This window comes from Delphinapterus leucas, chromosome 19, assembly GCF_059928025.1.
Source record: "Delphinapterus leucas isolate spDelLeu-1000000601 "Yukka" chromosome 19, BTC_Dleu_Yukka2, whole genome shotgun sequence".
Taxonomy (NCBI): domain Eukaryota; kingdom Metazoa; phylum Chordata; class Mammalia; order Artiodactyla; family Monodontidae; genus Delphinapterus; species Delphinapterus leucas.
The window spans coordinates 14,129,355-14,148,657 of record NC_143147.1 but is presented as its reverse complement, the minus strand read 5'-3'; the positions used below and the strand labels follow the sequence as shown (position 1 = coordinate 14,148,657).

Genomic DNA, 19,303 nt, shown 5'->3' with positions numbered 1-19,303 from the left:
CCACATCAAAGTGGGATAAACTGTTTCCCTCATCTCCATGGCAACTGACTCCCCAAGGCTCCATGGGTGGAGGGCCCAGCTCCCCAGGTCCCTTGTCATCTTCTCCCTGTGACCTTGCCAAAATCCATCTATTAAGCGAATACCACCCCAAATCCTACTGTCCCCAGCAATGGGAAATCAATATAGGCCAGCATTCATTCTCACAAACTGCTGAGAGGGAGACATTCATATACTCCCATTTTTACAGATGAGGAAACTGAGGTTCCTATGATGTTAAATGTCTTGCCAAAGGCCCCACAGCCCCAGGATTTGAAATGGCGATGGGCTAGTGCAAAGTACTGGTAACCACCAAGTGATTCAGCCTCAGCCTCTCCCCAAGAGCTCGTCGCGGAGCCTCCATTCCCGCCCCTCTCCCTTTCTCCTGTTGCCTCTCTCAGCTGGGGTTACTGGAGATGGAGCTACTCAGCAACAAGGCAAAACTGTTACCACGTGCCTTTGTTACCACGTGCCTTTACAAAAATCACACCAAAGCACTTCCTAACTAGCCCACTTAAGGGTTATGTAAAAGGAGCTAATTTGGTTTAATTTACTACTTGCTATTCACGAGGGCTCAGGTTCTGTGAAGTTAGAGGTTCACTTGTGGATGTGAGATGAGTAATTTTTGCTCACTATAAAGGATAACTTCAAAGGATTTTTTTCCCCCTGTATGATGTTTTATTCCCCCATATGATGTTAACTAATTTTGTATTTAATTCTGCCATCTTTTTGTGACTTACATGAGAAATTTATTTCAGTTTCTCATACCCTCCTTTAAACCAGCCCTCCCACCTTGCTGGTACCCTCAGTAACGAACTGAATGCGTTTTGACACAGGCTCGCTATACACTTGTACGAGTGCTAGGTTTTTTTTAAACTGTTTGAAAATGACTCTCTGACACAAGAAAGAGCTAATGGTTTCCTATTTCGGTTCTGCTTTCCCTGGAAGAGGAGGCGTTCCTGGCATGAACAGCCTGGCCTGAGTGTCCCCCTCCAGGCATTTGCTTCGGTCCTCAGCATACCTGAGGCCTCACATGGTCCCAGGGGCAAGGTCCAGGGGAAGACCCTCAGCAGTGAACGACTAGGGTGCCAGGAGTCCTCCCTGCTCTGAGTCCAAGGACCCTCACTCCATTTCCATCTCCAGTTGCTGCTCTGCCTGGCTCATGTCCCCCAAGCCTAGAACCCCACGTCCCCGAGTCCGGGCCTCCCCACAGCCCGCATCCGCCCCTTGGCCCCACATCTGCTCTCTGGGGGCTGCTCGGAGCTGAGTTCCTGCTCAGCTGCCCACAAAAACATCTCAAGGCATAGCGTGCATCCAGCTGAGGGGAGACAGCTGGTTCCACTTGAAACTGGGAAGCGGTCCCCTGGCACGCAGGTGACAGACAGCCCTCCCCCAGGACAACCTCTCCTTTACCCATTTCAAAGTAAACTCATTTAGATCTTTGGTAGAGACTGAAGGTCCTGCCAAGGCATTTGCATTTTAAATCCTTTCTGTCTCATTATAGAAAGGAAGAAAAGCTTTGCGTTCTTGTTAAAGGAATTCTGGTCACAAGCAAGAAGCCCAGAAGTGATCTAGATCTGTTTGTTTTGGGGGGTGGGTAGCGGGGAGCAAGGGAATGAAAGAGATTAAATTGGTTTGTTCATTTAGGGTGCCTTGGAAAGCTAGGTTGCCTGACTTGTCTATTCACCATGTGCCTCGGCACCTTTCCTAGTCCAGCCCCTTCTCCTGAAGGCCTTCCTGATTTCTTAATTCTTCCACCCAAGTCTCTACCAGGAGGTAAGGTCCATGTAATGGGTAGACTTTGGCTACCCTAGCCTGTGCCTGTTCGGCTCTTAGAGCCTGTAACAACGGACAGCGGACTGGCTGGGGGAAGACAGATCAGCTGATCGGTTGGGGAAGGAGGTCATAAACCTCTCCAAAGGAATTTTCATATAACGCTTCAGTCCTGTGCTTTCCAGGGTCCCTGACTTATTAGGGAATAAGATTTGGTACTTCTGTCCTGTGTGTATTTAATGTACCTGATGAGACTTAGACGCTCCCAATACTAAACAGGGTCTGGTGCATATACGGATTTAAAAGAAAAAAAAAAAAACACACGGGATTATAACATACTTAGTATGGGGCGGAGGGGCTGCCTTTTTTTTTTTTTTTTTTTTTTTTTGTGGTATGCGGGCCTCCCACCGCTGTGGCCTCTCCCATTGTGGAGCGCAGGCTCCGGACGCGCAGGCTCAGCGGCCATGGCTCACGGGCTCAGCCGCTCCGCGGCATGTGGGATCTTCCCGGACGGGGGCACAAACCCGTGTCCCCTGCATTGGCAGGCGGACTCTCAACCACTGCGCCATCAGGGAAGCCCCGGTCCTGCCTTTTTACTCAACACGTTACTCAACATCTTTTCATCTCAGTAACCTTATTTCTATGATCTCATTTTTAATAAGTGAGGCGGATTCCACCAAATGACTTTGGTACGATATATTCAACTATGTACGATATTTAAGTTGTTTGGAATTGGTTATTAAAAAGCATGCAGCAATGAACATCCTTGTAGCTAGGCTCATGTAACCTATTTTTCTTCCATTACTTTTATGGGTTTTTTTTTTTTTAATTTTATGGTCTTGATTTCCACACTTAAACATTTAATCCATCTGAAATTTATTTTTATGTTTGCAATAGAACTCAATTTTTTTTTGAGATAGAATTTTAAACCCCTCCTTTTTTTGGTCTGTCAATTATCTTGATACCATTTATAAAATGACCAATTGTTTACATCACTGATTTGAGGATGCTGCTTTGCATATAGTACATTTTTATACATTTAATCTGTTCCTTGCTATTTAGTTCCATTAATTTTCTATTCTTATACCAACAGTGTACTATTTTAATAACTATAGCCTTACAGGACTTTTAAAGACCTAGTAGAGAACCATCCCATTCTTACTCTTCCTTAAGCATACATAAGTACATAATAAATCCTACTGTAGAGCATTTATTCTGTCCAACAGACTTTATTTTGTTAAATTAAAAAAAATATTATTGGTATTTTTGACTGCACTTACATTTATTTCCATAATACCTGATGTTATTACAATATTGATTCAACCCAGCAGTGTCTCTTAAACTTTTTATCCTTCAGTAAAGTTTGTTTTCTCTATGTAGGTTATTCACATTTCTTTATTTATCTTACATTTTTAGTTGCTATTGTAAATTGTTTTTTTCCACATTATGTTTTCTTACTGGTTGATGCTATTATATAAGAAAGCTCTTAGCTACCTGATTACTAGTCTGACAGTACTTTGGGTTATTCTCTTAGTCTTGACAGATAAGCAATTGTTTGATCTCTATGTAATTAAAATTTTATCTTCCTGCAAGAGGAAATATTCTTTCTTTCCTTTTCATGGGCAAAATACCTACAAGCACGAAGAGGAAGATTATTGACTTAATAATGGAAATGCTGCTAGTGGGTTGTTACCTTATTAAGGACCCTTCCATATATTAATAGTTTCCACATATTAGAGGGGCTTTGAATATCAGGAATGGATGTTAATTTTTTTTCTTTTTTTTTTTTTTACCTTAAATATTTTTATTTGGAATGGATGGAAGTTGAATTTTATCAAACATTTCAGAGGCATCTACTGGGATGTTTGTGTGACTTTATTCCTTTGAGCTACTGATGCGATGAATTACTCTACTCCGGGACCACCTCTCAGTAAATCATACTTGTGTTTTTCTGGCTCTACAAGAGTTCTCCTAGACCTCATTTTCACGTCTGCTATAGCACCTGCAACTTCTCAAGAACTACTTTTCAGAATCCACATATGAAAACTCGGACAGTACCTGGCCCTTGCCCACACTTGTCGTGATGCCCATCTACCTGTTCATTCCTGGTACCAGCCACCTTCCCCGGCCAGAACTGAGTCCATTCACACATGCATCCCGCTACGTGTTCCGGGGTAAAGAGAACAAACAAGGGCCTCTTGTCAACATTGTGTGTGGGCTTCTCTGTCTGACCTGGGCAGCCTCAGAGACCCCCTGGCTAACCAGAGCAGAGGCACAGGCCAGGAGGCGGGGTCTCCTTGCCCTGAACCCCTGCTCAGCTACCCCTAAGAGTCCCTCCTTGGGTCACTGCCGGTGTTTGCTGCCGTCGGCCATCTGATGTTGATGCAGACACAGAGCACTAGAGCCATGAAAAGGGACTCCAGGCTTGTGAAGCAGGCCACGGGCAGAGACGAGCTGCACGATATGAAGTGAGGGGGGTCACAGCCAAAGCCCAGTTTCAGAAAAGCCGGAAACCTCCTGACCCCATGGTCCCTGCCCCACGTGCGTGCCACCTCAACACTTACCTGGGGCCTTCAGTTCAGCATCGATGAAGGTGAGCAGCTCCTGGCAGATGCTACAGTAAGGAACGGGCCAGGTCAGGAATCGGTGGTAGGTTTGGGCTGCCTTCAGAAGGAGATCTGAGTCTGGTGGGAAGTGTGGAGTCTGGGATGGAGAGGGAGCGGCAAGCAAAGAGGTCCGGGTCAGAGGAAGCTCGCTGATATTCCAGGGCAGACCCTGCTCCTTTCTGGAATGTTCCACAAAGGGCACACTCTTCCTGGCAGCAGTGTGTCCCAGGACGAGGGCAGGCAGAATTGAAAGTTACCCACAGGAAGTGAGTTACAGATGGGCGAGATGGTGCCCAAGGATATCTCTACTACAGGGGCCTTGTTTTCACCAAACATCACAATTTACCAAATACACAAGAGGGCCTCTCTGAAAAGCTGTCACCTTGGAGGTCATCCTAAATGGTGCCACTGCTGCCACTCCTTTCGAGGAATGGTCTTCAATGTCTAAACCGCCTTTACTTAAATATCCTCACGAGAGGCCAGTGTTTATTCTTTGAAGTGGACCGACTCAGTGTACTTGGAGTCATTTGATGCCACCGGTCTGGTGAACAGGGGGTGATGGCACTGGGGGAAACTGACCGCTGCGGTACAAAAGGAGGTGGACATCACGTGTCTTTAACAGAATCTCTCCTGTGGTTTGTGAAAGGGCTGTGACCGTATCCCCTCCATGGGTGCCCAGATACTCCAGGCACGATGGCATCCACGTGGACTTACTGGAGGCCTCTCAAATGGCTAATCTGAAGCCATCAGAGGAGTGACACCCACCTGAAGTGTCACTGGTGGACAGTTCCTCTCTCTGTGTGTTTATCCTCTGAGCTGTGAGGGCTCTGCCCCCTCCATGGAGGCTGTTCTCCCTCTCCTCCCCAACCTCCCCCAGCCTGGCCCAGCCGGGAACTTACACAGAGGACAGTGGAGTAGAAGAGCAGAGCCAGGGGGGCGAGGAGGTCATAGGTGCCCTTCTCTTGGACCTGTGAGGGGGACAGGAGGGGGGCAGGCTCATCACAGGTGCACAACCAAGCACTGCTCTCTTCTCTATTTCTTTCCTTTCTTTTTCTTTTTTTTTTTAAGTGAAAAGTAATGTAATCACAAGACAAACATTTAGAAAATAGAAGTAAAAAAAAAAAAAAACCCCACGATATCCCCCTTCCAAAATCAGCCACAACTAATATTTCAGTGTACTTCTCCTTACACCATTTTTCTCTGTGTATTTTCCTCTGCAAAGTTGTATATTTTTACTCTTCATGTCTTTTACGTACAATATTATAAATGGATTTCTGTTTTGCAACATCATCTCTAAGACCATATTTCCCCCCCTCCTAGTTATACATTTATCTATTATTTGTATTGTAAATATGTTTTCCAGTTTGTTGTTGGTCTTTGAATTTTCCGGATTTTTTTTATGTACATAAATTACAAGTGTTAGCTTTTTCCTTTATGGATTTTCACTTCTGCATGCAAGGTTCATGTAAATATTCATATATGTTTTTTGTTCTTTTCTTGGAAGCTTCATTTTCTTAAATTTAAACTTTAATCCACCTAGAGTTCTGTATAATATAAATTTGGAATTTCACTCCATATTTTTGGAAACGTTTAATCAATTTTCCCTAAACCATTTAATAAATTTTAATGATGCAATTTTTTTTGGCGGCTCTGCAGGCTTGCAGGATCTTAGTTCCCCAACCAGGGACAGAACCCGGGCCCCAGCAGTGAAAGTGCTGAGTCCTAACCACTAGACCACCAGGGAATTCCCCGCAATTTTTTAATATATTAAATTTTGTTTCTACCCTTGGATACTATCCATCATTTTTATTACCTATATAATACTCCTTCTGGTAGATCTCCATAATTTATTAGCTTTAGACACTTGAGATTATTTTCTTGCATTTTAAGTACCTGTGCAGTGAAAATCTTTGTGTACACTCCTTTTTCTATAATTTGGATTATTTACCTTGGATAGAGCTCAAGAAGTGGAATGAGTGGATACAAGACTGTAAACATATTTACGATCTTCGAAATGTATCGTCAAATTGCTTTCCAAAAGAATTTTGCCATTTATAATACTGTGTATGTATGAAAGTGCCATTTCACTACACCCTTCCCTGCATTGGTTATTATAATGTTTTTGCGAATTTGCTAGGCAAAAGCTGTGTCATTATGGTTTTCATTTACATTTATTTTACTATAACTGAAGCAACATTTTCCATATTGTTTAAAAGTTCTATTTATTCTTTTGTGAATCATCTCTTTGATAAAGCTCACCCACCACACCACAAACAAGCACGTATAGACACAAGTTAGAATTCTTTGGTCAAAATACTAGTGGTCTCCCAACCCATTCTGGAATTCATGGGTGTTGAAGAAGCAGAGAAAGCCCCACCACCTCTGCTGTGCCTGGTGACGGCAGCAGGATCAAATAGAGTTCTCCTTCATGGTCCTGAATAGACCATGTGTCCAGTACACTTGCTGCTTGGCCCCTTCTATAAAACCCTCCCCTGTTGCTATACAGTAGTTGTTCCTTTATATTTGGGTTTATAAGGTAAGCACTTCAGAGGTGCTTTAGCTCTTCTGAGTTGGTCTCCTTGTGATCAGCGTATAAAAGCACCAGGTAAATGGTGGCGCCAGAACTGAAACCTTGGGTGTCTTGATAAACCAAGACTTTTTTCTTAGAGGTAAAGGGACAGCTGAGAAAGACATGTGTTTTCCAACTCAGTCATGTATTTAAAAATAAAGATAAAACATCTTTAGGGACTCGTGCCTGTTCTGGAACCCCAGCCCAAATCAGGTTTGTTTTCTTGTTGTTGTTTTTTTAAATTTTTTTGGCCACGCGGCATGTGGGAGCTTAGTTCCCCGACCAGGGAGCGAACCCATGCCCCCGGCGGTGGAAGTGCAGAGTCCTGACCACTGGATGGCCTGGGAAGTCCCCCAGGTCAGCTTTAAACACGCTCTTCTTCTGAGTCATAAAAGCCTGTTTACTGAACTGTTAGAGGAGGTCTCAGTTTACCTCTCCTATCAGTTTTCTCTTTTGCATCTTTGTTTTCTCTTTGCATCTGCGTCTTTTGGGGGAAAGGAATTCGGGAGCGCGAACTCCCTCCCTTGTAGTCGACACCTTGACTTACAAGCAATGTCTGTCTTAAGAAGCAGCTTAAACTGGGGACCCTGGCTCACCCAGCACATGTTCATAGCAAAAGGACCACGCCCCTTCCTAAGGCCTTCAATCCACAAACACCACCGAAGCAGAGAACTCAGGCTGCCAGTGCCTCCATCAAGCCCCCCTGGTGGTCCAGGCACCCCAGAAATGACATTCTGTGGGGACCTATTTCTCGACTCTATGAGGCTGATCACAGCGCTGCCCTTCAAACCCAGGCTGAGCCCTCACCTCGCGGGTTTTCTGCAGGATCTGCTCCAGGAGGATAAGGAAGTGGCCTGGATCCCTGCTGACCAGCTCCTGCAGGCTCCAGCAGTTGAGACACAGCCCAGCTGCAAAGGGAGGGAGAAGCCAGGGGTCAGTTGTGGGTTGGAGGGAAGTGGCAATTCCTGGGGCTGCACTGGGGCATTCCCTTCTGAAGTAAGAGTCTCAGGAAATTCTGGATCAACACACTCGACCCTATTAGGCCCCATCAAGATAATGATAAGTTTCTTCTTCCTGCATAGACAGGAGGCTCAAGAGACACAGAGAGGGGCTGGGATCTCCCTTAGAAGCCAAGGACTGGCCACGACTCTGCTCCCTGTGCCTCTGGAGAGCACCAGCTTTCCCACATCCTCCGAGATGCAGGGAAGGGGCACAGAAGCAGAGATCGCCACCCCAGGACACAAGGCTGAGTCTGCAACAGCCACGGGACCTCCCGGAACTGCTGGGCAGTGGAGCCCGGGAAAGGGAAGCGCCATTCATTTCTATTTTGAAAGCTATGAGGAGTACTTTGTCACTCTGTAACTTCCCCAGACTTTCTTATTTTGTCAGTCTCTGCTTCCCTGCAGCCAGTATGGGTAAACTCCCCCCAAATTAAAGGGGCAGTCACAGAGGTCTGCGGTGTGTGTGTGTGTGTGTGTGTGTGTGTGTGTGTGTGTGTGATGGGGAATGAGAACAGCGGGGGTGGAAGTGGCCCCCTCATGTGCACGAGCTCCTTCTGAAGTGCTGCAGGCCCCAAGCAATGTGTTCATATGGTCATGGGTTTTAGTAAAATTTGCTATAGTCAGATATTTTTGTATTCTGTGACTTGATGGCCCCTCAATTCTAGAAGCTTAGTCTCCTTAAAACCTGGGTAGGAGGCCAGAAGGAAGAAAACTGCCATTTAGTGACCACCTACTATGTACCTCTAAGGTGCCAGGCCTTTCACACATCACTTCCATTGAATCTCCCATCTCCCCCTCGGGAAGGTGGTTCCTGCTGTTATTATTCTCATTTTACAGGCAAGGCAGTGAGTCCTGAGAGGCTAAGGGACCTGCACAAGTTCCTACAGCCAGTGAGAGACAGTTTTAAGTCAGATCTGCTTAATTCCAGAGGCCAAGGAAAGCCTCTGAGGGGAGGTGACATTTGAGTTGAGACCTGAATGAGAAGGAGCCAGCTCTGCGTCGTTCTGAGGGAAGAATTCCAGGCAGCAAGTGCAAAGGTCCTGAGGTAGGAAGGAACCAGTTATGTTCAAGGAGCATGGGTATCTATCTCGTGGGGTAGTTAGGGAGGCAAGTGAGGCGCGGAAAATCTTTATGAGCATAAGGAGTTATTAAGTTAATCTCTAGCCTTGGAGATCACTGCCCCAGCCTGCAGATACCCCTGTTTCTCAGTCCTGGGGATCATGGAACATGGAGGCCTCCTATCCCCTGAAGTTCTGCTGAGATTCTCCATTGTTCTATGGGGAAGAGGAGGATGGGGCTGTGGAGAAAACGAGAAACCAGGAAACAGGAGAATTCTGGGGAGAACTGTCTAGAAATACCCAGCTGCTCTTTTGAAATCAGCAGTGTGGCATGTTTAAGCTGGTCCAGTACCTTCCTCAGGGAGCTAAGCTTGTAGCACATGAGGAGGACGAGGAAGGCTGCCTGGGGGAAAGGAGAAACTTCCACCCACCGAGGGCCACTCTCCATCACCTGCTGTGCTGAGCACCTGCCCAAGTGAGGTCCGCGGAGTCACACACACAGGGCTGGAGCTGGAACCTGCCAGTTCCGTGCCTGAACCAGTGCTCACCACAGCCCCTGCAGCTCCCCTGGACCCCAGATGCGCCTCCCTGGCTCCCTGGGACCTACCTGACCAGGAGGTGGAGCGGCGGCTGAGGCTGAGCCCGTGCAAGCAGCGCTCCAGGGCGTGCTGGATGCGGTCCTCCGTGCACGTCGTGGCCCCTGGCTGCATCCTGAGTCATCGCCTGCATGGGGGACAGACGCTGGTCAGCCTGGAGAACCCCGGACTCGAGAAGCACATGGCCTAGCAGGGCAGCTGGCAGAGACAGCGGGCACTCACAGCCGGTGCCATCAGCCAGCTGCCTCCGGGGCTGGACCGGCTCCTGGGCTCCTGGCGGTGCAGCTCAGAACGGCAGGACGGGGCACGCCTGTGGCCCACCAGCACAGGCTACGGGAAGTGAGGGGTGGTGGGGGGAGTGGAGAGGTGCGGCCCTCCTCCCCCTCCCCACCCCCACCCCCGGCAGGGGTGAGTGGCTGCAACAGCCCAGGGAGTGCCCGTGGCGTGACCAGACCCCCGTGCTGGGCAGGAGGACCTCAAAGGAAAAATCAGGATCACGTGGGGGACTTTCTCTGAATTTCCAGGCCTGCGTGCCCCACCCCACAGGGATGGCCAGGGAGCCTGGTCACAGAGCTCCCCGCCAGTGCGCCGGGGGCTCTGATGCTCGGGCCCGGCAGGGGCTGCCTTCACACATGCCACACCTCCACTCCGCCACACCCTCTGCTTGGGTGCCCAGGCCACAGGCCCCTGGTCCTTTGCTGCCCTCACCTCCACTTCGGCCATTTTTCTTTGCTGTCTCTGAGGCTTAGCAATGTTACCAGTTATTCAAAGAACTTGCTTGGCTTGGTCTTTCAAAGAACCCCCTTCTGGGAATTCCTCTGGGAACTCCCTGGCGGTCCAGTGGTTAGAGGACTCGACGCTCTCACTGCCGAGGGCCCGGGTTCAATCCCTGACTGGGGAACTGAAATCCCACAAGCCACGCGGCACACCCCAAAAAAAAAGAATCCCCTTCTTTCCCCCGTCCTACTGAGGAGAGAGCCGGGGTGTTTAGCTCAGGCTGGTGGGCTGCTGAGGAGGAGATCTAAGAAGGGGTTTTAGCACCAGGTGGGGAACCATGCCAAGGGCCACATTCTGAAAGCCTCCAGCAGGGCCAGCCCAGCTTCACAGTGATGTGTCGGGGCTCCTGGGTCCCTCAGGAAGCTGTGACAGGTAGTGCAGTGCAGCAAATAATCCTGGCCTCTGGCATCAACAGACTTGGATTCAGATCTCAACTCTGGTATTTGCTAGCCATGCAAATGGGCAATTTCTTTAACTTTTCTGAACCTCAGTTTACTGACCTGTAAAATGGGTGTGACGATGGTACTAACCCCCCAGGGCTGTTGGGAAGATTAAATGCCACAGTGGATGCGCTGAGCGAGCTTTCAAGACACGAAAGCTGGGACTTCCCTGGTGGCACAGTAGTTAAGAATCCGCCTGCCAATGCAGGGGACACGGATTCGAGCCCTGGTCCAGGAAGATCCCACATGCCGCGGAGCAGCTAAGCCCATGCGCCACAACTACTGAGCCTGCACTCTAGAGCCTGTGAGCCACAACTACTGAAGCCCGTGCACTTAGAGCCCGTGCTCCGCAACAAGAGAAGCCTCTGCAATCAGAAGCCCACGCACCGCAACGAAAAGTAGCCCCCGCTCACCGCAACTAGAGAAAGCCCGCGCGCAGCAATGAGGACCCAACGCAGCCAAAAGTAAATAAATTAAATAAATTAAAAAAAAGAAAAGAAGACACGAAAGCTCTCCTGTTACAGTCTTTGCCACAAGCCCACTTTCCCTTGGGAATTTCACTGCGTTCACCCCGTCCAGGCAGACTCCCATGGCTGGCCGGTCAGGCCAGGTCATAGAAGGAAGTCGAGGAAGCAGTGGTCCAGCTCTGTGGAACAGGGGATGGACCAGGAAACCACAAGCAGAAGCACAGAGCTCAGAGCTGAGCCATGCAAACGACATGCAAAGAGCTAGGAAATCCTACCCCGGACCCAGTAGGCAAAACCTCCTACTTCCCCAGCCAGGGAGGAACCAGGCACCCAGAGAAACAGAAGCCCTTTGTGAGCTGCCCAGCCATCACTTCACTTCGGTGATATCCCTGGGATGGCACGGGGGTAGGCACACAGAAAGCAGCACGCATGCGTTCATCCTTCCATGGATTTACTAACTCCTTACTATGTGCCGGGCACTAACGACACAGCAGTGAATGAAGCAGGCGTGCCCCGTGGTAGGAGACAGAGACAGGGGACGACCTAACAGACGAAGAAAGAGGTCACGGCAGAGGGGGATATACGCTGAGAAGAAAGCGATGGTGCTGGGAGGGGGCCAAGTGGGGGGCCCCCTCCAGGTCGTTGGGAGGTCAGGAGAGCCTCTCAGAAGGGACCTTTCAGCTGGATGAGGAGGCCAGGAGAGAAGTGAGGGGGAACAATGTTCCAGAAAGAGGAGGTAGCAGGTGCAAAGGTCTGGGTGCAGGAATGGACCTGCCACGGGCTGAGACCTGGAGCACAGGACCCAGGACGGACCAGCCCCCCAGGCCACCCACCCTTCTGCGGCTGAGGTGGCAGACTGAGACCAGAAACACTTTCACTGGTGAGTCAGGACCATGGACCTTGGGTGTTTCCATTAGTGGCACCTGGATGTCCAAAGACGTCCTTGGGCCCTTCTAGGGCAACTTTCATGGTCACCTTAGGACCTTCTGTGTGCCAACTCTTTGTGTGCAGTCCAGACAGGGAGTCTGTGGACCCTGAGCCACACCAGGCAGACATCAGGCCCCTCCTCCCTGGGTGTGCCGGTGCCCAGCATGGATGCGTGTCCCTGGGCATGAACACTCAGGATGCGGCCTCGTCCGTCTGCCTGCAGTGGACACCCAAGTGCAAGACCCTCTTGAGCTCGGTCCTGTGCAGGCTCAGGGCTGACGGCACCCACTGGAGGAGCTAGAAGACCAGGCACCTTCAAAAGGATGAGTTTGGAGCGTGAGTGGCTGGCCCAGATGTCATCAGCAGGCCTTGGTCCCCACAGGTTGATTCATCCCCGATTAGCCCCCGGGGCGGTGCTCAGAGGAAGAGGTGAGACCCAGAGAGCCTAAGGGGTAGCCCCGGGTCTGGGCGGGGCTGGGAGAATCAACGCCAGAAAAAATCGACTAGGATATAAAGCAGGACTTCCAAAATCCCAAATGGCAGGGAAGGTGCTCAACGACCCACCTGCTAAAGTGCTAAGAGTCACCGTGAGCTGTCAGGGCTGGGGGCTGGCAACCACGCTGGGGGGCTTGCCGGGAGGTACGGGTCCAGAACTGGTACAGCTGCCCACTCCACAACCCCCGTCAATACGAGAGGACCGGGAAGAGAGGAGGGCTTGTCGACCATTCCAGAGGGTCCTCCTTTCTCTCCCCAAGGCCAAGGGCAGGGGGGCTTAAAAAGAATCCCTTATTCAGACGGGACACCTGCCAGGAGGGGATGCTGCCCTTTTGTTCTCAGCTCACTCTCTATCCAGCCAGCAAACGTACTTCTGGGCTACTTGGGAGCCATGGGAGGGCTAAGAGGAGCGGAAGGCGCAGCTGGCAGGCTCCCTGCTGGGTAAGGCAAAGATGTGAGCTCCTTGAGGAAGGGTGGAGGTGGATACTTGGATGAAAAGCTAGACTTGAGCTATTTTGTTGATTCTTCACCGGGAGGGCCCCCAGCCGGGTGAGGGAAACGTAGCAGTAAGAGGCTGAAGGTCGGACCACCTTTGGGGGAAGCTGGAGGGCGCGTGGGCACTCTGCGGCACAGAGAGGTTAAACAACTTGCCTAAGGTCACACAGCTAGGAGGCAGCAACGCAGGGAGTCTGGCTCTGCCTGCTGCTCGGCACAGTCAGATGCAGTTCCTGGGAGACAAATAAAACTAATTCATGTTTCTACCCCAGCGAGTGCAGGCTCAATCAACTAGCATTAATTAGGAGCCCTGCATTCCCAGTTGCTGGGAATCTTAAGCCCGCCATGTCTGTCTATGCCAGCTGTCCACTGCAGCCCTGCCTCCTCCAGAAAGAGGACCAGGGCCCACAGAAGCAACAATCTAGGCTGGACCAGGCGATGACCATGGTGGCTTGAGGGGCCCAGTCATTCTCTAGCTCAGAGCGAGGGCTGAACCCTGTGAACTAGGCTTAAAGATCCCTCTGCCCAGTCTCTGCTGAGACAGACAAGCTGGCTGTGTCACAAAGCAGGAATGAGTCACCCTGCCCTATTGTGTTGCAGTGTAACTGATACAAAGGCAAGACGCAAATGCACATCCTCAGCCGATGTCGCGTCTGCTGCAGCCCTCTCCTTAGAGCAGTGTCCTGGGGCCGCTGCGAGCAGTCTGTGCAGGCTAAGGGCTGCTCCCCAGCATGCGCCCCAATGCCCATGGCCCACGCATCTTCCCATCTCCTGGCCTCAGTGTCCTCTGCTGTTCATTGGAGACGATCAAGACCTTACCCTCGGGCACTGGGCAGAGTTCCCGGCGTGCCCCCGCCTCCCTGGCATCCTGAGGCCATCTAGAGCTTGCCCTGGGTCTTCAGAGAGGCTGGACTTGCCCAAGGCGCTGGGCCGTGGGAGCCGAGGGATGGGAGCCTGGCGGGGGATCCTCAGCTGAGCTGTCCTGGGGGCAAAGCCAGCACCCCGCGGCTCCGGCACGCTCATTTCTGTTTGATGAGTCAGTCATCAGCCACTTCTGGTGACTTGTCAGCGGAACCCCCGTGGCTTCGGGGCGGAGATGAATGGGGAAGAGATGGCACCTCTCCCTCCCCAAGGATGATGCCTTTTCTCAAAGCCTTGGTGGGCAAGGTCTGGTCTCCCCTGGCATCCCCCTCCCAACCCCCGTTGCCACCTTACTAAAAGGAGCTCGAGTTGTGAAATTCCAGCTGCTGCCAGGAATGGGAATGCCCCCCGCCACAGTGGGGTAGTGTTGAGACATTCCACAACGGGGCCTGCTGCCACCTCCAACTTCCTCCTCTGAGCCAGTAAGGATGAGTCCTTACTGGGGACCCTGAACAGGACAGTGAGTCCTGGAGCTGGAGGGGGGAGGGGGTTGGGGGAAGGGGGTGCCCAAGGGCAGAGGGAGACCGCCTCTCCACACGTTGACATGACCTGTGATGCAAGACAGGGGTCATCTCCCCTCCTGGGCAGGGCTAGTCAGAGGGGCAGGGCCTGCCTGGGTCCAGCTTCCTGATGCAGCCCCCCATGCAGCTGGGAAGAAAGCTTCTTTTCTTGGGGGACTTAGTGCAAAACGGCAGAACTGGAGGGTCCACATCTCCTAGGGACGGAAGTATGGGCCAGGGTCTGGAGGCACCCCACACTGCTTCCCTGGTGTTCTGGAATATTCCAGGCCCATGCTTTGAAGACTCAGTCCCACAGGTGGACGTAAGAGAAGCACTGAGGCATGTGGTGCCGCGCTGACCCCGCTCGCCCAGTCCTGGGTCACTCCTCCCTCTCCCCCTTCCTATCGTCCTCCCTTCTCGGTCACCACTCTCTTCCTCGTAAGGCAGAATCTCTTCTACAAACTAATTTTTTTTTTTTTTTTTTGCGGTACGCGGGCCTCCCTCTGTTGTGGCCTCTCCCATTGCAGAGCACAGGCTCCGGACGCGCAGGCTCAGCGGCCATGGCTCACGGGCCCAGCCGCTCTGCGGCATGTGGGATCTTCCCGGACTGGGGCACGAACCCGCGTCCCCTGCATCGGCAGGCGGACTCTCAACCACTGCACCACCAGGGAAGCCCCATATATGGCTTTGACTCTTAGAACCACAACAATATTTTACATACCCCAAATGAAATAAATCAACCAGGATATGGGGAGGCACAGGGGGCAAAAATGGGAAACAAACAACAAATTGACCGTACTATAAATGATCAGCATAACCGCATTGAAAGGAATGGGGAATACAGGAACCACCTTGAGTAACTCTGGAAAGTAGTATTTTCACTGGATACTGTAAGGCTAAAGACAAAAAGAACCACATACAAATACTATGTTCTAGTTACTAAATCTGTTTCTTATAGGGATGTGCGTTAAAAATCCTGCAACTTCTTCATGTGTATGCTAGGACTGAACAAATAAGTAAACAGATCACAGATAATGAGAGCCAGTTTCTCACTGTTGGAGAAGGAAGTTACAGATAAGGAAAAGGGAGAAGTCTAGACTGAACCACCTTATGGTGTTGGACTGGAATTGGAGAAATCAGTATTGACTCATGGTTTTTCATGCATATTCAGATAGATACACACAGAAGTGAAAAAAAGATGTGTGTGAGCTTGGATTAACATGCATACATATATTTTCTAGCTCTGTCTGCGGAGAGAGCCTAGAAACAACGACTTCCCGGTAACGATGAGCACACCTAGTGCCCAGACCCTCGTTTCTAAATATCATTCTCCCATCGAAGGAACCGGGGCTCCTTAGAGAAATGGCTGATTCTAGGACTGGGACGGGAAGTATAGAAGTTAAACCTGAAGACCTGGAACATCTTGTAGAGTCAGAAAATAAGTCAGTACTTGAGAAAGGATGGGGAATGTCAAAAAGACATGGGAGCCAGCTTAAAGGAGCTTCCAATGGCCAAAGCCAGGACAATTTGAACAACTAAATAATGAAAGTGTTGGATTATAAGTCATAGGATAAAATAAATACCCATGAGTCTACACTAATGTCATAAATAATAAACTAAAAAACATAAATGGAGGGGAAGGGACAGGTCTTCTTTACAAAAGAATTCCAATTAGTAAATGCGGGAGGAATGAGAGAAATACAAAATGACCATTAGACAAACACCACGGTAATAATTATTGCAGGCAAGATCCACCAGTGGATGGTAAAATCTGTGAGTGAAAATCTGAGAGAAAATGAGAGATTTCATGGTCTCAGAGTATTTCCCCCAAGAAACTGATCAATTACAAAAAAAATAAATAAATAAATAAAACAATAACTTCACAGTGGAGAAATCCAGCACTGCCGTAACTTCATGACCAAACTTAATAGCACCAATAATAAGACATATCAACATCACATATCCCCTGATATCCTGATATGCTGCACTGAAAGGGACATAACATCACTTCTGTGGGATTCTTGCCAAAAATTCCTAACCACACAATCTAATCATGAGAAATCATTCAAAACTGAATGGAGAGAAATTCTATAAAATAACTCACCAGTAACTCACCAGAGTCAAGGTCATAAAAAATAAGGCAAGACTGAGGAACTGTCACAGACTGGAGGAGACTAAGACGACTCAGAAACTAAATGCAACGTGGGATCCTGGACTGGATTCTGGAACTGAAAGGGGAGGTTAGGGGGACACTGGCTAAAATCTAAATAAGGATTTGTACCAACGATCATTTCCTGGTTTGGATAACTGTACAATGTCATATAAATTGTAACATTAGGGGAAGCTTGGTGAAGGGTATATACCTGGCTCTATATAACCCTTCATATAGTTACATAGCTTTATATACCCTTTCTGTATCTTTCCAGGTGGTTATCCAAAGTTTCACTGCCCTTCATGAACTTGATTTAATTGTTATTTAATGAAGAGTCACAGTTCCTAATTACTGGTGGGTGGACCAGTACAGAGCTGGCTGCCTCAAAATCCCCTAACCCCATGTTCCTAACCTGGGGTTGAGAATCTCTGGGGCTTTTAGAGGGCCTCTGAGGGCTTTCTGGAAGAATGCTTAAACCGTATTTTCATTTTGATGGCAATCTAGGAAAAGTTAGCAGTTAATACATTCTGGAATATCTTGATAACACTATGACCAAATGTTACCATAAAATGTTGATGTATTTGCGTCTATCACCAATTTGGTGTCCCCTAAAAGGACACGGCATGCCAGGTGTGTTCCTGGGGTCTGTGAGAGCTGAAGGTTGAGCAGAATGAGTTAATAAGTGGGAAATGTTTAGAATAGTGCCTGGTACATAATAAGCATTCAGTAAATGCTATCTATTAGCTATCGGGGTGCCTTCTTAATGTATATATTTCAACTCCAGGTGGCTTTGAGATCAGGCCAAGAAATAAAACACCCCCTGGATGACTCTGATGCACAGTAGCGTTTCCTATTTTACAAATACACTCATACCCAAATCCCCACCGCACACATGCTGGACTATACACTAGAGTATAAGACTAGAAAAGCACCTTAGAGACCATCTAGTGCAACTCTCCCATTCTACAGATCGGAAAATAGAGGCTCCAAGCAATGAAGGACTTGTTCAGATTAGAAAGTGGCAAATTTCATATGATCCAGCAATCCCTCTCCTGGGCATATATCCAGACAAAACCATAATTAGAAAAGATACATGCACCCAGATGTTCATAGCAGCACTATTTACAATAGCCAAGACATGGAAACAACCTAAATGTCCATCGATGGATGAATGAATAAAGAAGATGTGTATATATACAATGGAATTTACTCAGTCATAAACAAGAATGAAGTCATGCTATTTGCAGCAACATGGATGGACCTAGAGATTATCATACTAAGCGAAGTAAGTCAGAAAGAGAAAGACAAATACCATACGATATCACTTATATGTGGAATCTAAACAGATTCACAGGTATAGAGAATAGATTTGTGGTTGCCAAGGGGGAAGGTAGTGGGGGAGGGATGGATTGGGAGTTTGGAATCAACAGATGCAAACTAATATATATGGAATGGACAAGCAACAAGGTCCTACTGTATAGCACAGGGAACTATATTCCACATCCTGTAATAAGCCATAATGGAAAGGAATATGAAAAAGAATATATATATGCATAACTGAATCACTTTGCTATACAGCAGAAATTAGCACCACATTGTAAATCAACTATATTTCAATAAAATAAATTTTTTACAAAGAAAGTGGCAAATCTATAACTAGAATCTGAGTCTAGAACCCCAGGACAGTCATGGCACCCTCTGGCTTGGGTGAGAACCAGACACCACTGCCCGGAAGTGAGTGACCTCAGCTCCTCTCCTCAAGATTCAATACTTTTTCAAATTTCTTCCAGAGTTTTTGGGCTGTGTAGGTATTCAACTTCTTCACATGTCAACTTTGTAAATTTAGGTTTTCTGACAGTATCATTGATTTGAGTCAGATTTTTAAATTTCTTAGCAAGAGTCTGGATCTAGAATTCCTATATCATTTTTTTAGATATTTATTTATTTTATTTATCTATTTTGGCTGTGCCAGGTCTTAGTTGTGGCACGCGGTATCTTTAGTTGCGGCATGTGGACTTCTTAGTTGCGGCATGCATGCGGGATCTAGTTCCCCGACCAGGGTTTGAACCCAGGCCCCCTGCATCGGGAGTGCGGAGTCTTACCCACTGGGCCACCAGGGAAGTCCCTAGAATTCCTATATACTTCTTTAAGTTATTTTTTAATCTGTGATTTTAGCCCCTCTCTTAATCTGAATGTTGTAACATTACATCTTCTTTTAAAATACAGAGAAAATATTTGTATTTGTGTTAAATAATTTTACGCTGCATTACAATTCCTGAAATGGTTATTTTTGAAATTTACAGTAAACATCATAACTATGATAATAATAGTTTTTTCTGGACAGTGGTTTTAAGTTTCATTTATTTCATTGCTTGCTGTTTTGTACCATGTCATCCCTATTTAAGAGTTCTTTATTTTAATTCATTTCTTGCTCAGCCAGGGTATTTCGAGTAACTCCAAGAACAGTGTGAGGGTGAAGTACTTTCTGAG

At 48.3% G+C, this 19,303-nt stretch overlaps 1 protein-coding gene across 3 annotated transcripts in view; it reads right to left on the bottom strand.

The window, feature by feature from the left end:
• PIK3R5 (phosphoinositide-3-kinase regulatory subunit 5) overlaps nt 1-19,303 on the bottom strand; it is a 73,096-nt gene that overhangs the window by 19,199 nt on the left and 34,594 nt on the right. For 2 of the 3 annotated variants that reach the window (XM_022596179.3, XM_022596180.3), the window contains exons 2-5: nt 9,651-9,766; nt 7,792-7,892; nt 5,315-5,383; nt 4,374-4,512 (exon numbers count right to left, since the gene is read on the bottom strand). In XM_022596179.3, the coding sequence (XP_022451887.1) occupies nt 4,374-4,512; nt 5,315-5,383; nt 7,792-7,892; nt 9,651-9,753 (412 nt within the window). In that variant the 5' untranslated portion in view covers nt 9,754-9,766. The remainder of the gene's footprint in view (nt 1-4,373; nt 4,513-5,314; nt 5,384-7,791; nt 7,893-9,650; nt 9,767-19,303) is intronic. The other variant, XM_089900357.1, reaches the window with a different exon arrangement.